General features: G+C 54.9%; 8 protein-coding genes across 8 annotated transcripts; 3 read left to right on the top strand and 5 right to left on the bottom strand.

Annotated features, from left to right (window-relative positions):
• Positions 1–71: 71 nt before the first annotated feature.
• On the top strand, positions 72–1,959 carry J7T55_003577 (nucleotide exsicion repair protein rad7; the record flags this gene model as incomplete). The annotated part of the gene is made up of 2 exons (XM_053143615.1): positions 72–105; positions 173–1,959. The coding sequence occupies 2 exons, from the start codon at positions 72–74 to the stop codon at positions 1,957–1,959; spliced, it is 1,821 nt and encodes a 606-aa protein (XP_052993826.1).
• A 463-nt stretch (positions 1,960–2,422) lies between these two features.
• Positions 2,423–5,378, bottom strand: J7T55_003576 (Interferon-induced GTP-binding protein Mx; the record flags this gene model as incomplete). The annotated part of the gene is made up of 5 exons (XM_053143614.1): positions 2,423–2,670; positions 2,734–2,974; positions 3,028–4,226; positions 4,647–4,730; positions 4,814–5,378. The coding sequence occupies 5 exons, from the start codon at positions 5,376–5,378 to the stop codon at positions 2,423–2,425; spliced, it is 2,337 nt and encodes a 778-aa protein (XP_052993825.1).
• A 1,210-nt stretch (positions 5,379–6,588) lies between these two features.
• On the top strand, positions 6,589–7,557 carry J7T55_003575 (uncharacterized protein; the record flags this gene model as incomplete). Its single annotated transcript, XM_053143613.1, has 3 exons — positions 6,589–6,752; positions 6,815–7,033; positions 7,098–7,557. 3 exons carry the CDS (start codon positions 6,589–6,591, stop codon positions 7,555–7,557), a joined length of 843 nt encoding a protein of 280 aa, XP_052993824.1.
• A 1,484-nt stretch (positions 7,558–9,041) lies between these two features.
• J7T55_003574 (uncharacterized protein) lies at positions 9,042–10,031 on the top strand (the record flags this gene model as incomplete). The annotated part of the gene is made up of 3 exons (XM_053143612.1): positions 9,042–9,132; positions 9,278–9,420; positions 9,468–10,031. The coding sequence occupies 3 exons, from the start codon at positions 9,042–9,044 to the stop codon at positions 10,029–10,031; spliced, it is 798 nt and encodes a 265-aa protein (XP_052993823.1).
• A 1,121-nt stretch (positions 10,032–11,152) lies between these two features.
• Positions 11,153–12,878, bottom strand: J7T55_003573 (cytochrome; the record flags this gene model as incomplete). The annotated part of the gene is made up of 2 exons (XM_053143610.1): positions 11,153–12,429; positions 12,488–12,878. 2 exons carry the CDS (start codon positions 12,876–12,878, stop codon positions 11,153–11,155), a joined length of 1,668 nt encoding a protein of 555 aa, XP_052993822.1.
• A 1,741-nt stretch (positions 12,879–14,619) lies between these two features.
• Positions 14,620–15,624, bottom strand: J7T55_003572 (uncharacterized protein; the record flags this gene model as incomplete). The annotated part of the gene is made up of 1 exon (XM_053143609.1): positions 14,620–15,624. The coding sequence occupies one exon, from the start codon at positions 15,622–15,624 to the stop codon at positions 14,620–14,622; it is 1,005 nt and encodes a 334-aa protein (XP_052993821.1).
• A 745-nt stretch (positions 15,625–16,369) lies between these two features.
• Positions 16,370–18,736, bottom strand: J7T55_003571 (mfs aflatoxin efflux; the record flags this gene model as incomplete). The annotated part of the gene is made up of 7 exons (XM_053143608.1): positions 16,370–17,185; positions 17,319–17,520; positions 17,583–17,778; positions 17,839–17,980; positions 18,069–18,350; positions 18,447–18,463; positions 18,529–18,736. 7 exons carry the CDS (start codon positions 18,734–18,736, stop codon positions 16,370–16,372), a joined length of 1,863 nt encoding a protein of 620 aa, XP_052993820.1.
• Positions 18,737–20,317: 1,581 nt separating this feature from the next.
• Positions 20,318–22,867, bottom strand: J7T55_003570 (C6 zinc finger domain-containing protein; the record flags this gene model as incomplete). Its single annotated transcript, XM_053143607.1, has 4 exons — positions 20,318–21,622; positions 21,681–22,163; positions 22,231–22,524; positions 22,676–22,867. The coding sequence occupies 4 exons, from the start codon at positions 22,865–22,867 to the stop codon at positions 20,318–20,320; spliced, it is 2,274 nt and encodes a 757-aa protein (XP_052993819.1).
• Positions 22,868–23,852: the final 985 nt, after the last annotated feature.

Raw genomic sequence — 23,852 nt, 5'->3', positions numbered from 1 at the left:
GTTTTGACCCTGACATCTTACGATCAATAGCTAACTATGATACCTCAGGAGCACACCTAATCAGAATCAGAATGGTGGCCAGGATGCCCGTCAATCCACCCGACGGTCGATTAGAGGTACTTACCGCTTGCCCCACTGCCTATGCATCGCACAGATTAACACTGTCACTCAGGTCCCCAGTCGGCTTTGACGGACTTTCTGGCATCCCACAACATTTCGGCAAACCAGATCCGTCTTGACCACCAGCGCAGACTGCAGCAGGCCCAGGCCGATGATGATCAAGCTGCCTCTGGCCCTTCAAATACAGCACCAAACGGCGCTGATGGTGCCGACGACGGTGCCGACGATGGCCCCGATGTCGCGGAAGAGGATGCCAAGAAACCTGGAAAGCGCAGGCAGGAGACGCAGAAGGCCATCGAGAAGATAAAGGCTTCCAAGCGCTTCCAGAAGCGCAAGAAGCGGCTTCAGGGCTCTGACGACGAGAACGACCTGATCAATGAATTGTTGAAGGCCAGCGGCCCCGCCCCGGGCCAGATGGAGAATTGTGAGATTTGCAGCGTACGCTTCACTGTCACGCCCTACTCCCGCGCCGGTCCGGACGGCGGCTTGCTGTGCAACCCCTGCGGCAAGGACATCCAGAAGGAGGAGGGCCCGGTCAAGAAAAAGAAGAAGGTTGTCGCATCCGGCGGTGCTGTTGGCCGGCGCCGTAAGACCCAGAGCAACCTCCTCGACGGTACCTACTCGCTAGGTGCCAAGAGTCTCATGAGTCTTTGCATCGAGACTCTCGCCAAGAACATCGAGCTTGCCGATGACCTCGGTGAGATGCCCCCTCGGATCATCGACAAGATTGCCCGCATGCTCTCTAAGAAGCGCCTGGTGGACCCGAACACCCTCAATCTCTTCCTCCAGCCAACGGCCCAGGACATCTCCATCTATGATGGCGCTAAGTTGAGTACCGATGACTACATGCGGGTTTTCCAGATGGTTCCGACGGTGAAGAACCTCAAGATCCGGAATGCTATTCAGTTCAAGGATGAGGTCATGGAGTACCTCCTCTCGCGAGATAAAGTCGAGCTTGAGGGACTGTACATGCACGGTGCAAATCTCATCAGCGCGGAGATGTGGAAGAAGTATTTGACCACCAAAGGCAAGACTCTGCAAAGGTTTCAGATCTACTACACGGACAAGCACTTTGATGATGAGTGTATCACTGCGCTGAGGACAGCAGCCCCGGAACTCAAGCGTCTCAAGGTCTCCAACAACCAGAAGGTCAGTGGTGACGGCATTCGTGAGCTCGTCCATCTGAAGAAGCTCCAGCACTTGGGCATCCACGTCCACAATCATGTGCACTCGGATATCTATGTCGAAGTTCTGCGCAGTATTGGTTCAGAGCTGAGGACGCTCTCCCTCCGCCGGACACCTGAATTAGACAATACCGTTCTCGACGCCATTCACAACAACTGCCGCCATCTTTCCAAGCTGCGCATTACAGACAGCGAGGTGATGACTGACGCGGGTTTCGCGCGCCTCTTCACTGACTGGCGCAATCCCGGCCTCACATTCCTGGATTTGCAGAAGTGTCGCCATGTTGACTCCCAGAAGCCACGCGAGAATCCTGACGACATTGGACTATGCTCTGAGGGGTTCAAGGCTCTGATGGCCCATTCTGGCAAGTCACTGCAAAAACTCAACCTCCATGCCTGCCGTCACATCTCAAAGCAGGCGTTCGATGAGGTGTTCAGTCCCAAAAACACTTATTCGGAGCTCAAGTCTCTCGAACTCAGCTTCTGTGAGGATGTCAATGACTATGTGGTGGGAAGCGTTTTCCGCAGTTGCCCGAACCTCAGGGAGTTGAATGTCTTCGGATGCATGAGGGTCAAGAACGCAAGGGTGCCAAGGGGCAAGATCCTGGTGGGCGTGCCCAACGCTCTTGGAATGGTGATTGAGGGTCAGGACTGAGCCGTCCTCGGTCTGTGTGTCATTTTATTTACCGGCCACACTCGTGGTTTCGCTGATGGATGGTGGGGCTGCAAGAACCGGTGGACTGTAAGCCACTGTTCATGTGGTAATGTTTGGGCTCCGTGGTGCCCTAGATACCCTTTTTACGACTTCTCACGTTGACAATGTAGTCAACGAACATGTAATGCAAGGAGCAAAATTTATAAAGAATAGCAACTGTCTATCTGAAAGTGTCTCATTCCTGTGAGCCCTTGAGCTGGTGACCTCGGGATAGCTTGACCTGTACTGCAAAGGTGAGGTGGTTGTGAGTCTCTTCGTTTCTTTAACGAGCTTTGCAAATGCAACGAAAGCAAGCAGGAGAAACAAGACAAGCAGAGGGGTGCCAACCGCTTTTACATACCAGGTTTTCCCATGGTGATTGTGACCATAAACCATAGGAGTCTTGCAGCCACTGCATCTCCCATCAGCCCCTAAACCTGTACGGCATGGGAGCAGGCACCTCTTCGTCGACCGGAGAAGCAGACCGGCTTGCCCAACGTCCGCCAAAATCGGGACTCGCAACACGTTCAGGGGAGTGATGACGCCGTGGGCCACCGAAGTCCGTGTCAACCTCGCTGGCCGGCTCCTCCGCACTGATCGATTCCTCTTCCTCGCTGACCGGTTCCTCTTCGCTGGTCGCCTCCGCGCCTCGTGCTCCATCAATGATCACATCTATAGGCTAGATTAGTACTTCTCCCAATGAAACACGGTCGGAACCATGGGCATAGGTCTTACCAACGAGTTTCATGCCCACAAAGCGCTTGCAGGAGACGGAGCCCTTGCCCAGGACTTCTATCTGCTTCTCAAGCTGTTCACGACGACGCAGTTTCTCGTCCGATTCACCCGCGATGCGGCCCACGACGTCCGGGGACATTGACCAGACTGTCATTGGCGAGAAGATGTCCGGAAGGACTTGGACGAGCTTGGCCTCGACCAGCTCGATCGCCACATCGTCCATGAAGCGCTTCAGAGCGACCTGGTTTCTGGTTAGTCCAGCCCACAATCATCAGATACCTGCACATATCTCACCTTGTAGTAGGCCTCCATACAATCTAGTGCCTCGGAGGCTGCGAAGCGGTCCATGTCTGGCTCACTGCGACTGGCGAGGGCTTCCATCAATCCACGTAAGTTGTAGCTGCCACGCAAATTGCAACTACTCGTGTCCAGTTCATCCTCATCCTTGTCCAGCCATTGGGCCAGGGCTTTGCGGACGTCAGCCATGCGGCGCTCATCGCGAACCTTCTGGAGCGTCTCGGTAAAGTAATGATTGTACGTTATGGGATGGCCGTTCTTGTGAGGCTGCAGGAGCTCGTCAGCCTTGGACTGCAAAATTTTCATGATACTCTCGAGAGCAGGATCCACAATCTCCCTGATGAGAAAGCTGCTGGTGGTGTCATCGGCTATGTGCGTGCAAACGATGCTGAGGAGCTCCCTGGCCGCAGCTGCGACCGTCTCGACATGATCTCGCAGGATAGCTTCCCATGGGCGGCACTGCTCCCGGAACAGATCCTCAACTATCATGGGACTAAAAGTACCCGGCAATTCGCGGCCCCGTGTTCGAAACATCAAGTTCTGAATATGCGTGATGAATGCATCTCGGGTAATCTGCACGCTTCCTCTCAGATCTTCATCTTCGCTGCCTTCGGTCTGCAGCTCTACGATCTGGCGGTAATGGCCACGAGCTGAAAGATCTCTGGCAAATTGTTGATTTGAGTTCTGAATCACAGCACGGGCTCGTTGGCAGTAACCTCGGTCAGACTGAGCATCTTCAAAGAAGGGGTTGTTGTAAGTGCCGTCGATTGCAGCCTTGGTCAATGCTTGGAACATCAGGCTGACTTTGACAAGGTAAAGCTGCTGCTCTTCTTTGGTCGCCCGGCGCTGGCCCATATTCTCGAGCCTCTCATGGCAGACCCTCAGCTTCGACCCGATTTCTTGGACGAGACTTGGTAGCTCTGAGGCAATTTGCCTCATCAGGACATTGCTGAGCCGGGTTCTGAGCTCGGAGATTCCAAGCAAGTGAGCAGGGAGGTACTGCCAGGTGCCTACTGAAAAGAACTCCTCTTCCTCGCGGTCGCGTCTCGCCGAGCTGAATGAACCCTTCTCAGAGTCTAGGTTTTTCAAGACATGCCATCCGAGGCGGAACTCAACCTCTTCATTCTGGGCTAGAGAAGCGAAGAACTTTTCATTTCCGGAGCCACTGATGAGGCAGTCAGGCTTAGTGATAATACCTACAAGTACGAAAGGGTCAGCTGGGCACGAGCCGTCGACGAACCCAAGGCGTCAGAGCCAAGGCGTCCACTTTCAACGACGAGTAAACAGGAGTAAGGGAGAAAGGGGGGGGAGGAGTTATGAAAAAGAAGGCAATTCTTAAGAGTAACCAAGTCTGAGGCACTCTCTGGTAGGATGATTTCCGGTAAGGGATAAACTCCTGTGGGACAACCTCCTGTTGGACACGTTCCTGTTGGATAACCTTCTAGACAAGGATATGACTGAGCCAAATGGGACTCCGCAATGGCATGTTGCGATTTTGAGAGTGTCGCGGTTTTGTCCCAGTAGTGTATGTGATATCGAGATGACTGGTGTGCCACTTTGGATGACCAGCGATTTGATACTCTATGAATATGAGGCAGAACAAATAGTCCACTTACCCATGGTCCTCTGCCCAGCGGGATCAGCCTCCTTCGCCATCTTCAAGACGATTTGGTTCGCCAGATCATTCTTAGCTGAGATGACTGCCAGAATTACACTTCTCGGCTCTCGCACTGAACAACCATCATCAGTCTCACTTATGGTTCATAGGCTGGACTCTACTTACTATACTCCCTCACTACATCCTTGATCAGAACAACGTCATCATCAGTCTGATTTTTCGTGGCCGAATGAATCAAGCCAGGCAGATCGACAATGGTCAGGTGCGGGTGTTGCGGCCCGGTGATTTCAATCCTCAGCAAATCCCTTGAGAATGTCTTCCCACGTGTGTGGATGCCCATAGCAAGCTTGGCAGCCTCGATCATTTCGCCCAACCCATCGAAGCCTTCCAGCTCCTCTCGGAACTTGCAGAGTGAGAGCCTCTCTGCCTCGGTCCGCGATGCATGTGGCACGATAGACACTTTTGAGCTGTCCTGAGGCGTTCGACGGAGTATGAGCTCGGTAGGGAACCGTGTGCAAGTGTTGCTCTGTACAGGAAAGGACACGCCAGAGATGGCCTCAAGGACGGAAGACTTCCCGGCCGACTGGTCACCGCAGACAATGATTTGAGGGAGGGAGACATAGTTGTTGATCCCCTCGGAACGGAGCTGGTCGATTGAGTCCAGTAAATCGAGCTGATCTTTGGAGCAGAGTTGGCTCAGAGCCTCAGTTTGCAGTTGAGTGACTACCATTTTGAGATGAGGTGCCTTTTCTGATGATACCAGGCGGTTGTATAAGAGAGGTAACGACAAGGCTGCGCAGGAAACGATAGTAAGCGGTATGGTGGTAAGAAAGGAAATGCCGTCTGGATAGCGTCTCCCGGGCTTAAATAATATTTAGGTTCTTCCAAGATTTCCACGATCATTGGACGCCTTGCATCACCAACAATATTGTCTGTGCCTTTTTCCACTTGGGGGATGAGCTCAAGTTGGGCTGCCGCGTTAGATGTGAAGCAAAGCCAACCGAGCTGCATGAGGCCTACCAACAGACAGGCAGACATGAGGAGAAATGCAGCGTGAGATGGTCGCTTGGTTACCCAACCAATCCGTGACACCTGTCTGACGAGAATGGGTGTCATCTTGAGCAGCTCAACTGGTTCTAGTGTTGATCACCGGAGGTATTTCAAGAGCCTTCCGTAGGCAAAGCACATTGTATCTTGGGGACGAACCCAACTGAGCCTTGGGGGCCAAAGTTCGTTGAGCAGGTAAAGATAGCCCCGGAGGACTGTGGAATACCTCAGAGCTGTCTGTTGCTCAATCATGCTCAGAACCTTTGGATTTAAATGGGGACAAGCCTCATCAATGGAATGGCGATGTCAGGACCTAGAGGACTTGCAGGTGGTGTTGGTGCGTTGTATCTACCTCAGGAGTACCTCGAGAATTTCTCTAATCCGCAGCTGTTTGCATGACGAATGTGTAAGTGACTGGTCAACACCGGAGGGAATCGCTGAGATACGTCGTAATGAGAAACAGTGAGTACCCACCGAACCCACCGAGATGCAAGATTGCCATGTACAGTACAGGCCGGCCCGTCGCTTTGGTAAGCCACGGGCCGCCGCTCTAGTGGGCAAGCCGTTTCAACGACCAGCGTGGAGCTAAAAATTGCACACACCGGCGCGTGAGACTCCAGGCCAGCATCCCTTGGTCTCGGCCTCGACTCCAAAAAGGGGGACCGCATTTAGAGCAGAGGCCAATTTGCCGTCCAACGCGCATCTGCAGCTGCTTCCGAGTTTTCCGCCTTGCTTCTCCCCGTCAACACCACGACGGATGGGATTGTCGTCTTCTCGTTAACCCGGCCATCCCTCAATCCGCAACACACGACGACCTGAAGCACACTGCAGATCCACGCTCTCCCCGTCCTCTCCGTCTCCCTACGCGACACCACGGCCAACCCGCCGCCGCGATGCGATGGCTCACTTCGCTCGCGGGCTATGTAGCCCCGATCTTCCTGATCCTGTCGCCTGTTCTATCTTATAGCGACCAGGCGATGTCTATGCACCGCAACAAGTCGAGCGCCGGCTTCTCCCTGGACATACCTCTAATCATGCTCATCGCATCCATGTTCAGGTAAGGAGCTTCCGGGACAGACGCAATTGCCCTAGACTCTGGGCTAACTTGTCTCAATGCAGGATATTCTACTACCCTGGCGCCCGGTTCGACACGGCACTGCTCATACAATCCTTCCTGATGGTAATAATGCAGCTGTTGCTGTTGAAGATAGCACTGGATCATCGGCCCGGCCCAGCATCCAAGGGTGGGGACGCAGCGACCCCGTTTGCTGGGGCAAAGGAAGGCTTCTTTGAAAAGCAGCGCCCATACCAGTTCTGGCAGTGGCGGTCGCCGAAACCGTGAGTGGTGGCCCAGCTCCACTTGAGGCCGACACGCGGGTATGCTAATGCGCGGACATCATAGATACTGGCAATTCCTGCTCTGGCTTTTCATCATCCTCACGGCCCTCGAGCTGGCTCTTGCGCCGTTCAGCGGCCTCTACGCCTCGTACTCCGTGCTGCTTGGGTACGTTGGTCTCTCGGTCGAGGCGACGCTCCCGCTGCCCCAGATATTCGCAAACGCGCGCTCCCGGTCTTGCAAGGGATTCCGAGTCTCGGTTCTTGCCAGCTGGCTTGCCGGTGATGCGATGAAGATGTTCTGGTTCTTCACGTCGGTGACTGAAATACCCTGGGCATTCAAGCTGTGTGGCATGTTCCAGGCGGGTTGTGATGCTTTCCTGGGGGTACAGTACCTCATGTATGGGTCCGGGGAAGGTAAGCTGAAGGACGAGGGTATGCCGGAGTGGAACGACGAGAAGAAAAGCATGGCAGTCCCAAGTGGATTGCAGAGTGGTCGCCGAACGCCTTTTGAGAAACCATTGTGATAGATCTACTTATACTACCGATTTGCCAAGTTTTATTACCTAAAATCTTTCCGATCCATGTCATCAAACAGGCAACTGGAGCTGCGGACAGTTGAGGCAGGTTGTGGTCAAATGCCGAGATATTTATGAGCTGTCCTCGACTTCGCAGCTCAAGTAGGCTGCATTCCTCGATATATGGCATTAAATAGCTGTGTCATTTTCCCGACACGATTGACCTCCAAGCACCCGTCAACAGAATTCTGGCAGCGGATTGACCTTTCTGAAAGCTCAAGAGCGTGAGGACGGGACTTCGGGGCACTTTAAGTTTGCTCATGTGTACCTTCTCCTTGCATCTTGCTATGGAAAATCTAGTCTACCATTGATTCAGAATCCGAAGCTCAGTTGAGAAAGCGAGCTCCCCTGTCGAGTATCCCACCCCTGCAACTGGGCGTTTTGGTTCTCCCACTCGATGCCCATGCCGTTAAGTTTAGTTACAACAGAACTTCCAGCCACCTAAACAAGATTCCATCTAAAAGAGTAAATAAAATCAGAAAAAGTAATAAGAAAGCTGCACGGCTGTCAGATTGCCTTGAAATATTTTTTAGTAACCTTTTGGAACTCTTTCCTTAAATTTTAAGCCTTTTTGTAGGGCTGTACTTCTACTCTATAGAGTAACTTCTTATCTCAGACACACCAAGCCAACCGAGCATTCAGTGTTGGACTTAATCTACAACTCAGGTACTGCCGTACACATCTACAACACAGCACATCCATCAACCTCAATCCAAGCGACCTCCACTCCATTCAGCTGCTCCTTCAGTGACAGTTTTCCATTTCCCCGTCGTCCTTGAATTGCTGAAGTGGACTTTCTCGAGAGACACTTTTCGGTCCACCTGTTCTTGCACTACGGCTTGTTGCCCAGTACAACCACCACTCCCCACATCTTCATCAACAACCAAGCCTACAGAGTAGTGGACCCGCTCTACTGTCTCTCATCGTCCTTGTCTTAATATCTTCATTCTGATATTGGATTCCGCCCCTTTTATCGACAGCCTCATCCTCACTGGTCGACGTCTCTTACCACTCACGGAGCATCTCTTCCCCAGCCTGCATTCATCGGTTTCGGAACAGTAAGTCTCCTATCAATACCCCATGTCACACCACAACCGTCTGGGCTTGCCAGATTGCATGCCAGCTTTCTTTTTCGAGGCTCGCCCAATCGCCAGAGTCCTGCTCTTTTCAATTGTCTCCTCAGGTCTTCCGAGAAGCTTCCCGCTCTTGCCCTCGTTCTATTGTTAACTTTGACCGGCCCTCTTCCCCTCCTTATCTTCATATTCCTGAAGGTTGGGGCCTCGCCTCAATCTCATGCTGCAGACAACCTCAGTCTCGATCCCCTCACTCTTATGCAACATCCTCTCCCACGCGCGACACCGGTCTCATTCAACATTTTCATCATATACCAAGCATCTGCTTCTTCCTTGCTAACAAGTCTATCCAGGGACAAGATGGTGGCCAATTTCAAAACTGAGCAGAGCCAGCGTCGCCTGTTGACTGCTGTCATTGCAGCTCATCCTGAACTCAAACTCAACTTTAAGGGTAAGTCCATTTCCATTTTCATTTTCATCTGTACCCCGTTCCGTCGTTATTTTGAACATAGTCGCGAAATTGTTCAATCACTTTCCCTCCAATGAGCTTTTATCGGTTCTTTCCCCACAAGCAAGGCTTATGCTGACTATGTCAGCCATTGCCAAACACTTTGGCCCTGAGGACTGGGGAGAGTGTGGCATTGAGCATTTCTTTCGTCCCCTCAAGAAGGACGCTGTTGTTGTTCGCGACATGGTCAAGCGTGGCGAGGCAGCAAAGGATTTCTACGACAACAAGATGGTAAGCTAACCTGAGACCCCATTGCAGATATTGCTGCGTACTTTGAGGACTCCACGCCCGACGGCATTCAGTGGCAGTTCCGCCAGATCAAGCGCGATGCTGAGGCTATGAGACAGGGAAAGGGCGGTGCTACTGCTGCCAGCGTCCCAGTGACCCCAAAGACGAACCGCAAGCGTCCTGCCACCTCGGCCCCTTCCACCGGAAAGTCTACCGCCAGCAAGAAGGCCCGCGGAAGTACTGCCAAGCCCGTCCAGGCCCAAGTTATCGAGCTGGATGATGACGATGATGACGAAAACGAGTTTCCTCCCATCGCCGGAACCCCGATCCAGGGCCCCCGTTTCACGGACAGTTACGCAAAGCAGTTCTACGGCACCGATACCCAGACCCCAGCCTTGGACCTGACGCAGGCCGACTCGCCTAAAGAGGACGAGGATCTCAAGCCAGTCACCCCCAGCGACGCTGCCGCTTACTCGTTCAGTCAGGCTCCTCAGCTGTCCTCAGGCGGCGGCGGCTACGGCAACGACTCCTATGGCATCAGCCAGCCTTCCTTCGTGGCCAGCTCTGGAAACTCCAAGATTTGGACCCCAGATGAGTTTGATGACGAGGTCTGATTTGGAAATTACCAACGAGCTCTTTTTGCGCCAGGAGCGAGTGTAGCTTTACGCACAACCCGCAGCCCACTTCGGCTCCGTGAGCTTTCGACTACAAGCGCGTGATCGCGACTGCTTCATCACACGATTTCTACTTGACAAGCCTTCTGTTCGATACCTCTGGATTTCAGCTGCCTCCAGCTTGCGAGCTTGCGCGCACGAATTGCATCTAAGGTCTACGAGGCTTTCACGACGGTTGATTGTGCGAATTTATTACAGTGTAGGATACCCAGGGCCACTCTTTTCTGACCCCCAAAAAGTTTTCTCTGATGGGATGACAATATTCACTTTGTGCGTGGACGATAGTATGGAACCTTGAACAGATTCCTCGAGGAAAGGGATAGAGAAAGACGGCGGCTATATTGAAGAGAGGCTTCATAATGAATTGCGGATTGGATGATGAGAATTCTCACGCCTGCTCGCACGCATCTATCTGTGAAGCTACACGATGGGTTTTAGCAGGAGGTTACGGCTGACGATACGAATTTGGCGTGAGAAAAAAAGGACTTGCGCAATTGGCTGGCAAGGAATCACACTGGACCTGCAGCCCGATAACCCCAAAACTTGCGCGGCTCGTAATACTAGAACAGATACAAAAAATCAATGCGCTGTTTTACACAAATTCTGAGCTTAAGTGGTGTCTGTGAGACATGTATCACTCAACCGCTATGTTCATCCTTCTTCCCCAGATACCTCCACCTGGGAGTTAGGATGCAGGAAGTGAGTGTCCATCAAGATTGTCAACTTTTCGTGCAACACCAAATCAGATCCTGTAATCTCGTTAATATTCAGCTGGATATGCACAATATCGGAACTAAATTGCTATTGTGAATAAGGAAGCACAACAAGCTGCGTAAGAATGGTGTGTAACCCAACGCCGTTGTATCGGGACACGGAAAGAGGGATTCAGAGACTGGAATGAAATTAGGTAAAACACCTCCTTCAATTACTACTTGGTCTCCTTGCCTGCACGCATCAGTGTTGTCCAGCCGGCTCACATTCATACATAGTGCCAAGTGCGAGTGGGAGACCAAACGGTCGAATTAAGATTAATGTTGACGAGCTCAGCAGGAGATCATTTGCTATTTAAGGTCACCCTGCCACGGCGCTCTTTCCCGACCAATCTTTTCCAGCAACTCCACAAAGTCCTCCTTGCTGGTATCGCATTGTTTCAGGACCAGATCCTCCACCCACGGGCCCCGAGGCCTGAATATAGCGTTGAAAGGCAAAGGCCGGATGATGAGCGATTCCGCCATGGCCATGGGGTCGACCTCGACCCGCTCGCCCGTATGCGGGTCCACGGCGCCGTCGAGATTGAAGGCCCATAGCAGCAACGCGACCTGCATCCACAGCTCGTTGCGCGCGATATGCTGGCCGGTGCAGATACGTCGCCCAAAGCCAAACCCGGTCGACGGTATGTCCCTGAGTGGTGCGGCGCCCTCTGACTTCGGCCTGGCCTTCACGTCCCCGGGCCCGCAGCCTCCACCATTACCATCGACGAGCCACCGCTCCGGCACGAAGGCGTCCGCATCGCCGCCAAAGACAGTCGCGTCTCGCGTGATGGACCACTGATTCGCAAAGACGATGGTGCCGGCCGGGATGCGGAAGCCTTCGTACTGGTCCTCGACCTTGGTCACGTGCGGAATCCCCGTGATGCCGATGGGCCGCCAGCGCAGAACCTCTTCGACGATGGCGTCGATATATACGAGGTTCGGCCGGTCGGCAAAGGTTGGCAGCCGGTCCCTACCGACCACGTCGTCCAGGAGCTTCTGGGCCTTGGCCACGAAGCCGGAGGCCTTGTCCTGGGTGAGCCAAGCCACGATGAACCAGTTGCCCGTGAGCACGGTCGTCTCCAGGGCGGCGTCGGCCAGGATGCCGATGTCGAAGGCGAATTCCTCCTCGCTCATCTGCTTCGCCTCGGCGCTGGCGGCCATCTCCTTTGCGAAGTTCCAGCCCCGGTTGCCTAGCGCGCGTTGAAGGTTGGTGTTGTGGAGGTCCCGCTGCTCCTCGAAGTGTCTCTCAGCCTTGTGCCTCCAGGGCCAGGGGATGGGAAGTTTTTCAAGAAAGGGAAATATGTCGACCAGGTTGTTGTCGGACATCATGGCCGCAAACTCCTTCATGATGGCGTGGGCACGGACGAGCTCGGGCTCACGGCCAGTAGGGAGGCGGTAGCCGTACATGAGGGAGTAAGTGACGGAGGCCATGGTACGCTCGAGCTGGTGGTGGTAGTCGACGCCGTGGGCCGAGGCGGTGGGCGTTAGCAGGTCAAACAGCAGCTGCCTGGTCTCCAGGTCCAGCAGGGGCTGGTAGGACGAGGCGGCCCGGGGCGAGAGGAGGGGGGCTTCCAGCCTCTGGTGTACTACAACAGCAATGGGGTCTTAGATATCCAGTCGTGGCACCTCATGGGTGTGTCTTACATTTGTATCGGGCATCGTATGGCATGAGGACCAAGTGCAAGCCCTTGAGGGCCAGCTCCCCAGCCAGGACCAGGCGGGGCCTATCCGAGTACATGGCTCCGCGGCGGGCGAGAAGATCTTGGGCGGCCTTGGCAGAGTGCAGGACAACAATGGGCTGGCCGAGCATGTTGAGGTATATTATGGGGCCATATGTCTTGCTCCATTGGTGCCACTGGAGCCAGGCGTGGGATTTTGGGTTCTGGTGGACATTACCGATGATGGGCAGCCCAGGAGGGCCGGGAGGCAGAGGCAGAGGCCGGCATTTGGAGTTCTTGGTGATGATTGCTAGCAGGCGGTTGAAGAGCAGGACTGCGGCCAAGGCTCCGACGGCCAAGGCGACTTTTGCGAGCATGTCGGTTGGGGGCTAGTCGGTTGGGGGCCACGGGCTACGGGGCGGGACGAGAGGAGTGTGTGTGTGTGTGTGTGTGTGTGTGTGAGTAAGATGGAAAAGATGTGTGTGTGTGTGTGTTTGTGTGTGTGTGTGTGCCGGGAGGAGGAGGCGGAGGAGCAGGAGGAGGAGGGCCGAGTCGGGTGGAACGATTAACATGCGTGAGGGTGAGGACGAGGGTGAGCGGGAGCAGCAGAGGGGCGCAGTCTTGGAAACAGAGATAGATAGATATAGATGTCTGTTCATGTCATGTCCCATGTGTTGGCCCGTTGGCTGCTGGGTGTTGGCCGATCTCAAATCACGGAGAGCCGGAGCTGGGCCTGCGGAGGGCATAAGGACGGTGCAGGTGCAGGAAGCAGGAAGCAGGAAGCATGAGTGCAGCGAATGCAGTTGCAGTTGCAGTGCAGGACAGGGCAGGGCAGCCCTGTTGGCGGCATCCCCATGTGCTCGGGAATGGATAAGTAAGATTGGGAGGGGAAGGGAAGGGAAGCACGGAAGGTGAGAAGGGGGAATGGATGGAAGGCTGTTGTGGGACGACCAACTGGCGAGCAAGCAATAGCAAGTAGTAACGGCAAGTAAAGCAAGCAAGCAGGCAAGCACATGCTGCAGCTGCTACTACTCATGCAGCAGTAGTAGCCGCAGCAGGAGCAGCAGCAACAAGCAGGGAGGTGAGAGCGAAAGTGGAGATGTGTGCGAGAGAGAGAGACCGAGAAGAGACCTCGGGACCCAAAAACAATCCCTGGCGGCTCTCTCTCTCTCTCCTTCTCCATGTCTGTCCTTCTCCTTGTCCCTCCCCGTCTTCCTCCCCTCGGCCTATGCCTGTGTCCTGTCATGTGTGGGCTGCTCCTTGCCTGTCCTGTCTGTCTCCGTCTGCCCACTACCGTCTGCCACCTGCCACCTGCAGTCTGTAATCTGCGATATTGCTACACTAGTGCCTCCCTGTCGTGTGTCGCGATTGCCGTTGGCGCTCGTTCGTTGAACTTCGAACTCTCTTTTTTTTTTCTTTCATCCAAGGTTGCTAGTGTCTGAGCACAGCATGGCCCTAGGCCTGTGGGCTACTGCTGGGCTGTCCTGGGCTGTCCTGGGCTGTGGGCCGTGGGTGGCAGGCTCGCTGGCGGCTCCTGATGGGGTGGGAGCGGCCCGGTCCTGATTCGATCCCCCCCGAGGGCGCCACCCCTGCAAGGTTCTCCAGCTGCTGCCATTGTGTTCGGGCTTGCAGGTCTTTGCATGCAGCGCCAGAACGGTGCGAAGGTTTTTTGATCTGACCCGAGGGGATGGGAGGCGGTGGAGCTCTGAGACAAGACAGCCAGACCCGGCCCCTTGGCGCCCCCCTCCACTCCCCCTCCAATCCCCTCCACTTGCGCACTCCCCCCCTCCAACCCCCCTCCATTCTCGGAGATTTCAACTGCCCGCCACATTGCTTCTCCTCCTTCGCCCTGCCGCGCCGATGCTTCCATTCCATCTGCCCATCCAGCCCAGCCGACATCTGCCCACAACCACATGCAAGTCAAAATCTCACGAGACAGCCACATGTTCATTCGTCACCTTCATTCATTCAATCATACCTAGACTACGGACGGCACCATGTATTATTGGCCGCATCTAACCTGCCTAGCCACCTCACCGTGTGCATTTCCTCGTCTTCATTTCCCTCCCAACAACGCCAGGAACGCCAGCCCCAACATCTATCCCATGCTCATGCTCATCAGTAGGCCGCAGAATACGGCCCAAAACCACCACCCCGTGCACACCACTCCATGATGGCCTTCTTCTTGACCGCCCTGCGCGACTCGCTTCTCTCCTGCAGCTTCCCGGACGGCTGCCTCTTTTTGACTGAAGTCGGAAGATTAGGAGTAGTAGCAGAAAGGGGGATAGCTGTAGTAGCAGCAGTAGCAGTAGGAGGAGGCAGAGGACGAGGAAGAGGAGGAGGAGCAATCCCCGGCCTCCGCCCACCTCCCGTCGTCAGAGTTTCCGCCCAGGCCAAGTCCGGCAGCGACACGACGTCGCGCACCGACTTCGACGAGCCCAGTGACACCGCGCCCTTGCTCCGTCCGATGTTGGTGATCGACACCGACCCGGCCGGGACGCGCCTGATGTGGGCCACCCGTGCCGTGCCCACCTCTATCCTTGCCTCCTTCCCGTCCTCCTCGTCGTCGTATCCCATCCCCACTCCATCCTCGTGATGGACGTACGAGTGCCGGTGATGCTGCCGGTTTTGGTTTGCTTGCTCGCTCTCTTGCTCTAACAGTGGTTCTCGCGTATGGCTGTGCGCCTGCATCTCGATGTCGTCGTCGTAATGGCCTCGCTCCTCCAGCATGCTCCGCCGGTCGCGCCTTGACTTGTAGCGGGGCGACGCCCACGCGTAGGCACCTGTGAGGATGAAGATTAGGATCAGGCCTGAGAAGACGATTGCTACTATCGTACCCGCTGGAAGATCTGCAGTCTTCTTGTTGTTGTCTGGAACGACATCGTGGGATTGGCCCAGAGGTGAGGACGTCGTTGTACTTTGACGTACGACGGGCATTGCTTCCATCGAAAGGTAAGACTGCGGTCTGGTGTGCCGACGACCAGGTGAGAGGTGGCGGTGATGAGTTTTCGGTGGCATCTTGAACTGCAAAGTTGCCATGTTGGGTTCCGTCCTGCTTGTTTTGCTTTGCGAGGGACAGGCAAGCTCGCAAACCTGCAGCTTGGGCGAGTCGTCGCGCCTCATATTTGAGGTCGGACTGCTACAGTCCTTGCTGCCGTCCAAACAAGGGTCACTGGGTGTATCAGCACAGTCATTGAAGCCAGAGGAAAGGGAAAGTCATATGACGGGTCTTGCGAGGTGACAAGCTGCGCGTGTGCATGTTTGCAAAGCTGCAAATTCACACTATGGTCTTCCTGACTGGGCTGGCGACATGGGACGGAACACCTTGCAGGCTTGCTCTATGAAATTGATACTGGAAAGGAATGCGCAAACTTCAAGCAAGCACTGCGGTCTCTTCTTCGATTTAACTACTCTCAGTGCCCTTAAGGGGGCCGCATGGAATTAAACCTTTCAAGGTAAACACACTAAGGTGAGGATCTCACGGGAAGACATCCAAACGTCCAGTACTATTCCCTTGCACCACTCAGGACGAAAGAGCACGAAAGGTAGGATGGTAGGTATGATGGAGGAACATGTTTAGAAATTGTAAGATCAAAACATTCAGGGAGGCAGCGCCTATGTAGAGGCAAGACGGCAGCACACAACACAAAAAGGCTTGTACAAGCTTCTGGAGCTCGAGAAGTTCAACTGTTTATTTGGAGTAGAATGCTCTGAGAGGAGATCCCTGGTCCTCATTACGTATTATCTTAAGCCATCTATCTATGCCCGTACGCCTGGCCATATTGGCTGCCCTTCGTGGATCTATCCGTATGCTGAGACACCCTAAGTTTAAATGTACAGGAACATAACATAGCATCAACCGGGCCCCTTAGGCCTCATCCTTCCGAACCTCCTTCCTCGCTTCGGAGTGGTCGCTCGTCTCGTCGTCAACGCCGGGCTTCTCGGGGTTCACAGAACGGGGTCCTTCTTCTTCTTCTGTTTTACTCTCGATCGTCGCCTCAGCAACAGCAGACTCAGCGGTGGCATTCGCCGCGCCTTCCTCTGCCGCATTCTGCTCCTGGCCCTTCTTGGCCCCGGGCTTCTTGCTCTTGACGCTCCTCCACTCTAAGCTTGCCGCGCCAAGAATCGTCAGGCAAGTCATGATCAGACCGACCTGGAAAACCTTCCTGAGAGCCTCATTATACGCGAAGAGCACCGTGGTCCTGAGCGGCTCGGCAAGGTGTGTCAGGGTCGTCGCGCCCGCCTGCAGGATACTCGACGGGTCAAACCCAGGGACGCCCGAGAGGTTCCTCACGAGCTCGTTGTTGAGGACGTTCTGCCCGACCGAGATGAAGATGGAGCCGCCCAGGAGCTGGGCAAAGAACATGAGGGAGGTCCCGATGGGGACGTCGACCGTCGGCAGCACGGTCTGTGCCGCGAGGTTGGGCGCCTGGAAGGTCAGGCCCATCCCGAAACCGTAGATGACCTGGTACCCAATCCACCTGGCCTGGCCCGTGCCGACTTGGAGAGTCGTGAGCAGGCCGGCACCGATAGAAAGGAAGACGACGCCACCGAGCATGAAAGGCGTATAGTACCCGATCTTGGAGATGAGGACACCGGCTGTGATAGACGCCACGACCATTGGCAAAACCAGGGGAAGCAACCGGATCCCAGAGTCAACGGCATTGATGCCTTTGATAGCTTGCTATAATACACGGAGTCAGTTGGTGAACAATCAGTTGGAAGCACAGCGTCTATAAAGCCCGAGTGGTAGCCCAAGGACGAGGGCGAGAGGATGCTCGAGGAAAGGAATGTTGAAGCCTTTGGAGAATACTGACAAAGTATATCGGCAGGTAGTAAACCATGATCATCATCGATGAGCCAACACAAAAGATCGCCAAGAAGCCGGCCAGGATGCTTCTTTGACAGAAGATACGGGGTGGGATGGTGGCGGTCTTCGGCCTGAGGATCTGGATCGCGACGAATCCGAGCAACAGACAGCCTGCCAGCGTGAGGAGCGCGATTATGCGGCCGTTGTGCCTTTTTGAATATGTCAGTGACTTGCTTCCACGTGTCGACTTGGGAACTTGGGGGAGTAGTACCATGGGTATTCAAGACCACCCCACTGCAGAGCCAACAGCAGGCAGATGACACCGGGGAGCAGCAGGGCGACTCCGAGTGGGTCGAGCTGAGCCAGCTTTTCCTTCCTTGGGAGGCGCGTTGTCGCCCTGTCCGGAACTTGCAACAGGAAGAAGATGAAAACCATCGCGACGCCGCCGATTGGCAGGTTGATGTAGACTGTAGCTCGCCGTCAGCCATACCAGCTTGTGCAGAACTCTCTCTAACAGAATTACTTACAGCACCATCTCCAGCTAACATTGCTCGTGAAAGCGCCACCCAGTAGAGGTCCTATGACGGAGGCAATCCCAAACACCGCCCCGAACAAGCCTTGGAACAGCGGGCGTTTGTGGAGAGGAACGGCGTAGACTATGACGGTGATCTAAAACACGCGATTCTCGTCAGCATTTACTGCCCCCCCCCCCCATCGTAGGAGTTCCGCCCGAAACCATGGGAGCCCACAAACTTACACCGCCAGAGAAGATACCAGCACTGCCGAGGCCCGCGATGGCCCGCCCGACGATGAAGGCGACGGAGTTGGGCGCGGCGCCGCAGATGGCGGAGCCGATCTCGAAGAGCGCTATCGAGGCGAGGAACACGCCCTTGACGCTGTAGAAGCTGTACAGCTTGCCGAAGCTCAGCTGGAACGAGCAGTTGGTCAGCAGGTAGGCCGAGCCGTACCAGCCAATGTCCGTCACGGAGTGGAAGTCGTCCGTGATCTGGGGGATCGCCGTCGAGATGATCAGCCGGTCCTGGATTGTCAGATGTCAGCCGGGCTTGCAATTGTGGCAGCAGGGGGCTCATAAGCAGTGTAGCTTCTAAGGGAGCACGGGGTGGAAACCACGTACGAGTGCCACCAGGAACACTAATCGCATCATTTAGCAAAATAACACATCCGAGAGTGGTCAAGGTCCAGGGGCAACGACTTACTGGAAATGAAGACACTGGCCATGAGCAGGCCGAGTCTGAGTCCCTCTGGATAGACAATATCCTCGGTCTTTGTGCGCGCGAGACTAATTTCGTTCTTTCCTTCCTCACCCTCCTCCTTTGACGTTGGATTCGCCGACGGCGCAGAGTCATCCTTGCTGCTGAGGTCGACATCCTGGCCGGGCTTCTTGCCCCGTTTGAAGAGCTGCATCTTGCTGGATCAGTTCGCAGTGGGCTCACCAGGCTGAGGTCGCTTGCTGTTTTGTGAATATGGACGCAGTAGATCGGCCGCTGCAAGAGCTCGGTGATGATCCAATCATGTATTGTACCAATTTATGGACCTTTTGCGGGTGTTTTTTGTGTGACAATGTCAGCGCAGACGTGCTAAGATCGACCAGAGATGAGAGACATGACTGGGAGGCTGCAGGTTGCGCAAGTAACAGTAATAAAGGGATTACAAAACGGAATTGGGAGTGTCTATGATCATTGGGTCGAGAGCCGTTCTCGTGTATGTGTGTGTGTATGACTGTGTGACTGTGTGACTGTGGATTCGGACTCGGATAGGCCTAATTCCTCCCTCTGCCTATTCCTCCGCCTGACGGAGCAGCTAAGCAGCCACAGGGACGCCATTTTTCCAATCGCCCCCCAGCTTAGCTTCAATCCTCGAGTCGAGACCGCTTGCGTCAACAAGTGTGCAACTGGCAGCTGCTAACGAGCAGTGGGAGCGTTCGTTCCCGTTTTTAGTGTTACACGACCGAAGGGACGGGACTCGGCCAAGACAGCCGCCGAACGGCTGGATTCGGTTGCTTGGTCGGGCATTCCGACCTCCCTAGGTCTTCCCGCCCCCAAATCTCGGGACCGAGATGATTACCCGACTACCCAAGCCCGTCAAAGGCTTGTCCCGTGTCCCGCTGATTCTGTCATCGAATAAGCACGTTGTTTATTGCCCAGGCAGGTCTCGCTTGGGACTGGAGCCTCACAACATCGAACTCGAAAGTTGTAGCTAGCATGTGCCAAGAAATCAAGAGGTCGGACTTACTAGCCTTTAACACCGGTGCAGTGGAAATGATAGTAACAAGAATTGCCCATGAGCAATGGGAGCAACTGTAATTGATGGTATCAGAAGATGTGCGCAAAACACCGCCGCTCTTGCGCTACCCACCGGCCGCACTTTTCCGCACTTTTCGCTCTTTTGCCCGACCACCCACATGCCACGACACACCTGCCCCAACCTGCCTCCCCCCTTTTCTCGCGGGACGGCGGGATTCGGTGCAATATTCCCCCCGTATGACGAAGCCACAGTGATCTATCGCACCACAGCCTTGAGGACCGTAGTCATCATGATTGCTGCCAATAGTGTTGTTCCCCATTGTTTTGGTTGGTCAACAAGCCAAATATCCAATAATTGCAAAAGCAAGTAAAGACCAACGAGGCCGCAACAGCGTGCCCCAATGCGAAATTGCAGGTGTGTTGTGCAAATGAGTGTCCCTGCCGCCCTCCTTCTTGAACGCCAAATACCCGAATCACGACACGGCCACGCCCCTTTGGCCAATCTGTATATACCGTGTAATTTCACCTGTCCGAGATTATGCTTCGTGGGACACACGACCGTGGACAGCGTGCAATGTCGTAAACTCATCTTGAGGGGAGATACTGAGCCATGTGTGCTGTACAATAAGCATGAAAGACGCACTACCAGAACACACATCAAGACCCCGCGGTGGCCATTAACCCCCGTCGCTTCTCCACGCCGTTCCCAAAATCATAATACCTGCCTGGCTGAGCCTTGAGATCACCATTCAGACGGAGGTCCCATCCCGTATGGGAACGCATTTTGCACCTGCATCGCCGCTGCCTGTGCCGCTGAGTGGGGCACTGGCATGTTGGGCACCATCTGTGGGTGATTCCCACCCCATAGATCAAACTCCAACGCTTCCAGGTCGAAGTAGTTGCCCATGTAAATATCGAACTGTGAGCTGTCGGTCCCGTTGTAATGCAGAGCTCCTCTGTCGCCGTTGCCGTTGTAACGGCTGGCGCCGCCGGTGACGAAGTTGAACATCTCGTTGTTCGGTGTCTTCCCTGTCTCGCTCTTGACGCTCGAATCGTCCGGCCCTGGCATCAATGCCCGCAGCTTTTGCACACAGTACGGGACTTCTGGTGCGTGGCCTAGTCGTTTCCGGAGGACTTCTTCCCGCCTGCGCCAGGCCTTGAACAAGAAGTAGGCGAGCTGGTGATATACCCTCTGCGAGATGTCATAGAATTCTGGGTAGTATTTGTAGACGTTCTCGACGATTTCCCATGCATGATCCACAAGGCGCCCTTCCGTGCGGTGGGTAAGTTGGCCCACGAGGTAGGCGAAAATGTCGAGCTGGAAGTGCAAGCGATGGAACCAGTCCCAGGCCGGGTAGTTAGCTATCTTGTGCTGCTCCACAGCATGGCTCGTAGAGTCAACAGCAACCCGGAAGGTGTTGCTGCTTTGATCCGAGACCTCGCCGTTCTGTTCACGGCCTTCTGCCGATGCTTTGATCAGCGGGCAGAGCTTGCTCATGATGTGGTCTCCTATTTGTCGAGCCAGCTTATGGAGGTCTCCGGCTGTCGGCGACGAGTACCTTTCGAATAACTCTTCGAAGTCTTCTTGGAGACGCCGAACAACATTACGATACTGTTCGATCTTCTCGCTCTGTGGTGCTGTCTTACACTCGAGCTCGTCTAAAATCAGAATCGCCTCGATGTCGGGTGCCTGGATCAGGTTCTTGGCGATCTTGAATACAGCGAGGACGAGAATCATATCGGTCGGACCCTCCTGATCCTGGATCGGTTCTGTAGCAGAAGGCAACAGATCGGCATCTGAGATGTTCTTCGGTTCCTTGGTGTCCCAGCCACGGGGAAGTAGTGTATGGCTGAGGCCGGATAGTATGGCGTACTTGGAGTCGAGCATGATGATCTGCCACCACAATCGCCGCCTCATCTCGGTTTCGAACGGCTTCAAGCCAAGGAGCTCACCATCGCGGTGCAGACCCATTTTCTGGGCGATACGGATTACGACCCCATTGAGGATCCAGGACGCATGGCGGTTATACCTGCCTTGCAAGGAAATCTACAATTGTCAGTCGCGAACTGCCAGGCATTAAACAGACTGGGAACAGAATCCCTACCAGATATATGACAAGAGCCTGCAGAGTGAAAAGGTCGTGGGTCTTCAGGAAGCCCAGGCGGATCATGCATGAGCGAAGGCCTGCGCTGAATTTGGCAAGGGCCTTCTCCCTAGGTATACCAAGTACTTCTTCACATTCATCCTTGGTCATCGACACGACTGCGAGTGTGTATATGGAGAAGAGCAAGGCCTCGACGTTCTTTGGCAAGTTGGGAGATGTGCCAGTGGCTTCCAGCAGGTAAGGTTGGATGGTGGGGACGTGAATGACCTTGGTCAGGGGGTTGCACCGGTCGAGATAGATCTGCCAGAGGCGCACGATATGGCTCGGGCTTGGTGTGAGGTCTTCCGGGTTGGTTGATGGGGTCTCGGCGCCAAAGATCAATTCGGAGTTGTCGTCGGGAGAGTTTGAGTACTCATCGAGAGGCGCTGGTGTGGCATCGTCGCATTGTATCTCCTCGTCGACCAGTTTGCGCATCGACCTCAGCTAAGCGAGACAATCCCTCTCAGCACGGAGCGCGTGGGCTTATAAGGCAGCCGAGGTGTGCACATACCTCATCGTATACTGTCCCCAGGACCCGGGACTCCATGAAGCGCAGGCCGCCATCTTCCTCGATGAGCTGGCCGGCTGGCTTCCACTTGGCAGCAGGATCTGTGAACTCAGGCGGGCGTTCGAGTTTGGCACGCTTGGGCTCGGGAGAGTTGGCGGGCGAAGGGGATGGTGGCTTCGCTGACGCGTACTCCTTCAAGAGCTCCTCGCACCGCGCCAGGCGCTCCTGGAGGTCTTGGTTTGGCCTCCTGCGTTTTCGAGCCGGAGCCGGCGTGCTGGGAGTGCATGTAACATTTGCCTGCGATAGCCGGACGTGAGCTGGTTAGCTACGCTGCTAGAAGTAATTGGGTGGATTGGGCCCGGGCCGGGGCTGGACTGCCTGAGCCTTCTGTCTTCGCCCTCGTCTTTGTGCCTGTGCCCTGTGCCTGTCTCCCCTTGCCTGGACATACCTTTACGCAGTTGGCGCAAGGGAAATTCCTGTCGCACTTGATTTTACGGTGCTGGCAAAGCACGCAGGCGAGAATGCGCGGGGGTTTCTGGGGGACGTTGGCATTGGTGCCAGCGCCCTGAGACACGGACGCAGCCGTGGATGCAGCGGGTGAAGAGCTGGTCGAAGCTGCGACCCCTGTTCTCGAGGCCATCTCTCCCCGTCTCTGGAATGAGGGTTGAGCGTGCTCACTGTCTCAGTCTATTACAGCTGGCCTGGCTGGTGGGTAGATGGTGAGTGTGGGCAAAGCAAAGCTGTGCTCGGGTATGAGGTGAGGGAGGAGCAGTGAGACAGAGACAGACGATCCAATGATCGGATGGCCCTTTGTGAAAGGGTGCAGTCTGTTCCTTGGTCTGCGAGCTTGGGGTGCTCGGCTGCTGAGGCTGCTGGGGCCGGGCGAGGGATGTGTCATCAGAGAGAAAAGGGTCGTTCAGAGCAGAAGCACCGCGACGGGGACGGAGGAGATGGGCGGTGGAGGCCTTTGAAGTCTAAATGTAACATGTAGCAAGTAGTCTAGCAAGATCCATCTGTCCATCCAAGGCCAAGCGACAGGAGCAGGAGGGACAGAGACAGCCCCGGCGACTTTTTTTGAGTTTGGCGAGTGCCCAGCTCGGATTCGGACTTGGTTTGACTATTGTGGCCTGCTCCTCTCTCTGCCCTCTGAGTCTGTCCGACTGTCTTACTCTTACTCTTACCATTACTGTAAGGTCTAGACTACATAACTCACTCACTCGCATGTGCTCACACTCCGCCCTCTCTCGCAAGTACATCTACTAGCAGCCCAGTGAGCTTGGCGCCGCCCGCACTACCTGGCCTGCAGAGCCTTTGTTCGGTATGGCGGGATCGAGTTAAAGTCGGGCTTATCAATCCCGTTCGGCGCGAGGCTCTAGAATTGTGAACACCTGGGCACAATAGCATGGAATGCCCAGTCCCGGATACCTTGGGTCGCACGCCCAGGCCCTTAAACTTCCCAAGCTTCGGATCAGATCAGCGCCCTGATGCCTTTTTGGCCCTTCTTTCTCCTGCCTTCTGCCATCTGCCATGCCATCTGCCATTGCTCTGTCTGCTGCTAGACTCATCATCTCTACTCACAATTAATCATCGCAGGTAATCCCGCCCCCACCTCCCATCCGCCCACC

This window comes from Diaporthe amygdali (genome assembly GCF_026229845.1).
Source record: "Diaporthe amygdali strain CAA958 chromosome Unknown NODE_14_length_1008325_cov_65_372321, whole genome shotgun sequence".
Classification (NCBI taxonomy): Eukaryota; Fungi; Ascomycota; class Sordariomycetes; order Diaporthales; family Diaporthaceae; genus Diaporthe; species Diaporthe amygdali.
This window is presented reverse-complemented; position numbering and strand designations above follow the sequence as displayed.